Source organism: Pinus tabuliformis, chromosome 9 (assembly GCF_031772625.1).
Source record: "Pinus tabuliformis cultivar Carrire ecotype Pingquan chromosome 9, CPIR1, whole genome shotgun sequence".
NCBI classification, from domain to species: Eukaryota; Viridiplantae; Streptophyta; class Pinopsida; order Pinales; family Pinaceae; genus Pinus; species Pinus tabuliformis.
Genome location: NC_142307.1, coordinates 550,104,084 through 550,110,317, shown reverse-complemented (window position 1 = coordinate 550,110,317; position 6,234 = coordinate 550,104,084). Strand labels below are relative to the sequence as shown.

Below are 6,234 nucleotides of genomic sequence, written 5' to 3'. Positions count from 1 at the left end.
AACACAAGTAAGTATCAACATCTTAAACACTTGAGAAGTGAAAACAATATACCATTGGTAAAACGGCGCGATTTCTCTCTGGCGATGGTGAAACCCCCGAGCCCTTGACTGCGCTCGGCAGCTCCGCTGCTGGGTCGCAGCTCCCGCTGCGAGCCTCCTGCTCCGCTTGCTCCTCCCTCCCTGGGCCTTCCGCCCCGTCTCCCGCTGCTGCTCGTGCTGAGGCCAAGGGCAGCCTGTTGCTCCCTCTGCTGGGCCTCTTGCCTCTTCCCTTCTCCTGCGAATCGCCTCCGGCATGATGGGATCTCCTGATACAGGTCAGGCCGACATGGAGAAATCTTTTGCATCACTTATCCCAGAGAACAATCCAGAACGGATCCGACCCACGGCTTCAAAATTTATCAAGAAGCTTGATGAAATACCGGAGATCCCTCTCCCCCCAACCCTCCCAAGGAGATCCGCTGTTGCCTTGGCAGAACGAGGACTAGTTGGGCAGTTCACGGGGTTATGGCCGTCCTCCCGAACTGTCCAACGATGGGTGGAAAGAAATTGGAACGCTATGGTTCAGGGGAAAATTGCGATAAGATTCTGTGGAAGAGGCTTCTTCACCTTCCTCTTCGAAACTGTGGAGGACCGCAACCTAATCTTTAGGAATGGACCATACTTCATGGACACCAGAGGCCTTTACCTCAACCGCTGGACCCCGGACTTCGACCCAGAAATGGATGTCCCCAATGCAGTCCCGGTTTGGGTTCGCCTTCCGCATCTGCCGCTTCACTGCTGGGCTGATGAATCAGTTAGAGCAATCGGAAACGGAATAGGGAAATATGTGGACAGAGCGGAGCCAAAAGAGAATATGCACGCCTGTGCGAGGATCTGCGTGGAAGTGGATTTGGGCAAAGGATTACCAGAAGCTGTCAAGCTCAGAGTTGATCAGTGGACACACATACAGCAAGTGGATTACGAGCAACTTCCCTTCAAATGCAAGGTATGTCACGAATATGGTCATTTTGCTAATAGGTGCTCTAAAGCTAGAACAGAAGTCAATGCCAGCTCTGAACCCCCAGAGGAAACATGGGAAGTAGTAAAAAAAAAAAAGAAATCAAACCCTCCCCCTGAACCAGAGGTGCCCCACACTGATATCCCTCCCATCTCCGCCGTCCCATCAAGCATGGATCATTCCATTCCCTCATCCTCCAACCCTTTCGAAACCCTAGCCTCAGAAGAACCCTCATCCCCCCCTCCATCCCCCAAGGGCAACAGAACCCCCCCTCCTCCCCCCTCCAGGCTTCCCCCCCTCGCACAGTGGAAAGGATCCTAACAAGGAACAAAACAAAGGAAAATATTACAGCCACGGATCCACCAAGGAAAGTGGGAAGGAAATCGAATAAGGAAATAAGAGATGAGAATGCAGCAAAAGAGATGACCACAGGAACACAGCAACCAATAGACACATATCTTGACAAGAACAAGGGAAGCGGCGAAAAAACGAAGGAGAAAATCGGGCCTCACAACAAAATAGGTAAATGATGATTTTGGTCTCTTGGAACTGTAGGGGGATGGGCTCCTCCCTAAAATTAAACGCAGTCCGTGATCTCATGAACTCAGAACAACCAGACTTCCTCCTACTCCAGGAGACCAAAATTAGTGAACAAGAATTCCAAATCAGCACCTCAAAGTTTAGAAGGTATTCAGGAACAGCCGTGAGTGCAATAGGAGCATCAGGAGGCATAGGTGTATTATGGAAGAAAAGCAAATGGAATCTCATAAACAGCAATCCAAACAGGTGGTGGATTAGAATCGACATGCAAAGTCTAGATCTGAGGGAGGAATACACAATCTACAATGTATATGCACCACCCCATTTTAGGGACAAAGCCACTTGTTGGGAATCATTGAAAGCAGATATAGAGGCCTTACAAGGAAGGAAGATCTTTCTTGGAGGAGATTTGAATCTAATCAGGAACGCAGAAGAAAAACTTGGAGGGAAGTACTTCACAGATCCATTCAGAGACAAATTGGAGGACATCATACAAGCTCACAAATTTATAGACATCCCCCCTCAAAATGGCCGCTTCACATGGTCTAACAAAAGGATAGGCAGAAACAATATCAAAGAAAGACTTGACCGAATTCTTGTTCAGGAGAGTGCAGCAATCAGCTTTCAAAGGGTCCACAGTTCAATCCTACTGGGCTTCACTTCTGATCATAGACCTGTAGCGCTGCACTTGGAAAAAGAGGAGAATTTGGGCCCCCTCCCATTCAAATATAACAAGACCTGGGATGCCATCGAGGACTTCAAATCTCTGATCAAGGAGACATGGAGGATAGAGATAACAGGCTCACCGCATTATGTCTGGGAATCAAAGATCAAACACCTAAGGATCGCCATAAAAAATTGGGCAAAAAACCACGCAAACGAGGAGAGGAGGACAAAAACCGAGTTGCAAAGAAGCTTGGAGGAATGGAATCAGGAAAGGGAGACAGTTCAAGAAACAGAAGAAGATCAAAAGGTAGAAGCGGAGATGCACAAAGCTTTATACAACCAGCATCGAAAAGAGGAGGAAGAGCTCAGGCAAAAGTCTAGATGTCTCTGGATCAAGTCGGGGGACAAAAATACCTCTTTCTTTCACAACTGCCTCAAGTTAAGGAGAGCTGGAAATAATATAGGTAAGATAAGGTTTAATGAGAAAGATTTAACAGAGAGTGAGGAAATCAAGGAGGCCGCGACAAATCACTTTCAATCCCTGCTCTCAGCTGACCCTCAGTACAAAGAAAACCCGGACTTCACCAACATTATTGAAAGAAAGGTTACTGAAGTTCAAAACAGCAATCTGGATAAACAAATCACTATAGAAGAGGTGGAGTGGTCCATCAACAGCATGCCCCTGGACAAAGCTCCAGGCCCGGACGGCTTCACGGTAAGCTTCTACAAAACCCATTGGGATATTATCAAAAAAGATTTCCTCAGAATGGTGAGAAACTTCCACCTCAAAAGCAAATTGGGAAGTAGTGTTAAATCTTCGTTCCTAGCCCTCATCCCAAAGGATCCAAGCCCCCAATCTTTTGATAGGTTCAGACCCATCTCCCTTTGCAATGTGTCTTATAAAATTATCTCAAAAATCCTAGCTAATAGGCTGAAACAAATTCTCCCTTCTATCATTTCTGACAATCAAGGTGGGTTCCTTCCCAAGAGGCACATAACCGATAATGTAATTATGATTCAAGAAGCAATTCACAGCAGTATAGCTAGAAACGAGAAAGGAATGATAATCAAGTTGGACATGGCTAGTGCCTTTGACAGGGTAAATCACGCCTTCCTGGAGACTGTGCTTGCAAAGTTTGGGGTTTCAAGGAATTTCATCAATAAGGTCATGGAATGTGTCTCTCAGAATTGGACAGCTCCGCTCATCAATGGGAGGCCTTGCAGAGCCTTCATAAGCACCCGTGGATTGAGGCAAGGTTGCCCCCTATCCCCCTTTCTCTATATTATAATGGCGGAAACACTAAGCTTGCATTTAGAAAACAAGAGAAGGCTGAAGGAAATCACTGGAGTGGATATAATCAGAGGAGCTAAAGGGATCAATCACTCCCTATTTGCAGACGACACTCTGCTAATAGGTGGAGCTTCAAGCCTTATGGCAAGGAGATTCAAGGCCATCCTTGATCTCTTCCTTCAAGCATCGGGGGGAAAACTAAATAACAACAAATGCAAAATATATACCTGGAATGTTCCAAGACATATAACTCAAAGGATTGCTATGATTCTGGAAATTCCAGGCCAATCTAGTTGGTCTCACTTCATGTATCTAGGACTCCCGCTGGCCAAAGAATCAATCAAACACGAAGTATGGGTTAATTTGATCGAGAAGCTTAGAGGCAAACTTCAAAGTTGGGGGATGCACTGGCTCAATCTAGCAGGAAGAACAATCCTTATCAAGTCCATCTTATCTGCCCTCCCTATTTATCAATTCGCCATAACGCTCGCCCCCTCAAGTATCCATAAACACATGGAGCTCATCCTTAGAAGCTTTCTCTGGAAGGGTGGAAAGCAAGAAACGAAGAAATTCAGTCTTGTAAAATGGGAAAAGGTCATCCTCCCCATAGAAAAAGGCGGGCTAGGAATTAAAGTGCCCAGATTGGCAAACTTGGCAATGGGATTCAAGTTAATATGGAGAATTCTAACTGAGAAAGACTCCTGGTGGGCAGAGGTCTTGAAAAAAAAATACCTAAGTGGAAGCAACAGCAATATCCTCTCCGACACAATCACAGAAAGACAATGCACCCCGGTCTGGAAGCTGATCAAAAAATCTTTAACTCTCCTCAAATCTCATATCTCCAAAGCCCCAGGCAATGGGAAGCAAACCAGCATATGGAAAGACAAAATAATGGGTCAGGAAGCCAAGGAAAAGCTTCCCCATCTGAGGCCACTGCAGCAGTGGATGTCTGATAAAAATCTCACAACTCTCTTTGACATTTCAAATTGGGACCATGACAGCTGGAAAGGCTGGAAAATCAGGCATCTTCCTGATGGACTAAAGGAGCAATGGAACAACCTTAAACTCTCATTAGCAGGAGCAGCTCCCACAAGCAAGGGGAAAGAGGACAGTTTCATATGGGATCCAAATGGAGGCACCTACTCGGTTAGGGAAGGTTACAAAGCGCTCCAAAAACAAGCTGCATTGAATAATTGGCAATATCATAAGAACGCTTGGAAAATCGAAAGTATCCCGAAGATAAAACTCTTCAATTGGACCTTGCTTCATGGCAAGCTCCTAACAGCTGAGAATTTGAGAAAAAAGGGGATCCAGGGGCCTTCCATCTGTGTTATGTGCAGGAAAGAGGAAGAAAGCCTCAATCACCTCTTCATAGAATGCCCAATAGCATCGACATGCTGGAAGCTCATAACCAGCCCTCTAGAGACAGGGGAGGTTCCCAACCAGGTCTCTCTCCTTCAGAAAGGCTGGGGGAAACTCTCTCCCTTTCCAACCAAAGACACAACCCTCGCCAAGAGACTCTGGTCCAGCATTCCCTCCAACCTCTGCTGGCAGATATGGCTCGCCAGAAACGCAAGCATCTTCAAAGACAAAAAACCTAGGATCTCAAATATCCTGGCCAAAACTGTTGCGCTTATAGCTGAGACTATTGAAGCCAACGGGATTCAACAAGCTGACCCGGAATACTCAACTGAGCAAGTGAAAGCATGGGTTCAAAGATTCAACTGCAAGCCAAATCCAAAATTCAAGACAATCAAGGGATCTGGACAGAGTGAATGGAAGATCAGAGGGTCAAAAGAGGAAGTTAACAACTGGATCCAAAGGCAAAAAAGGCACACACTACACTTCGACGGGGCCTCAAAGAACAATCCAGGCATAGCTGGAGCAGGGGGAGTTTTAAAGGACCCCCAAGGAAAAACGATGGTTACATATGAATGGAGCTTGGGGACTTTGTCAAACAACAAAGCAGAAGCATATAGCCTCCTTTTGGGGATCTCCATAGCGCGGAGGAGGGGAATTCATGACCTTCTAGTGATGGGAGACTCAGCAATCCTAATAGCAGCCTTAAACAAGGGGAACAACTTCAACCAATGTGCCCTGAACAGAACAAAAGACAGAATCTTTGAACAGGCCAGGGGCATGAACAACGTGACTTATAAACACGTCCTCAGAATACATAATAAGACAGCTGACGAGCTGGCCAACAAGGCCATCAAAAGACCCACGGGCCAGGTGAGGGAGAATGAGGAAATATATGATCATGATATCCCATAGATATATCTTAATCCCAATGCATCTGACTGTTAGTCACCTCAGGCATCTAACTCGAGACAACAGGCCGGCGAAAAAGAGATCTTCTGCTCTACAAATCGATCTCGACTGCCAAAAAGGAGGGTACAGGACAGGGAATCGGCCTCAGGACCTGAACATGCAAGAAAACAACATCATTTCTCTTCGACACTCTCCCGGAATCAAAGGAAGGCGTGATCATGCCCATACTTGTTACAGAATACAAGGACGGTCACAGAGCACCTCAGATCACTCGAGGACAGATATGATCAGTCACTCCGCCTCCATTCATGAGTGGGAGATCGCCCGTTGCATCCTTTTTAAACTCATCAAGAACCCAAAGGCCCTCACTACTCATCAAAACCATAGCGCGCGCAGGAGAGCCCTTCTGGATCGGAGGTAGTGCCAAGGTGGTCTTTTCTGCAGTAACAAGGCTAGCACCGGAGACCAA

General features: G+C 46.4%; 1 protein-coding gene across 1 annotated transcript; it reads left to right on the top strand.

Annotated features, from left to right (window-relative positions):
* The first annotated feature begins 295 nt into the window (after window positions 1–295).
* On the top strand, window positions 296–5,768 carry LOC149149695 (uncharacterized). The gene is made up of 2 exons (XM_089442559.1): window positions 296–985; window positions 1,632–5,768. The coding sequence occupies exons 1-2, from the start codon at window positions 296–298 to the stop codon at window positions 5,766–5,768; spliced, it is 4,827 nt and encodes a 1,608-aa protein (XP_089298685.1).
* Window positions 5,769–6,234: the final 466 nt, after the last annotated feature.

Coding starts and splice junctions, on each gene's coding strand:
- LOC149149695 (XM_089442559.1), top strand. CDS start 296: ATGGGATCTCCTGATACAGGTCAGGCCGACATGGAGAAATCTTTTGCA. Junction 986..1,631: donor AACTTCCCTTCAAATGCAAG/GTATGTCACGAA, acceptor CTCCTACTCCAG/GAGACCAAAATTAGTGAACA.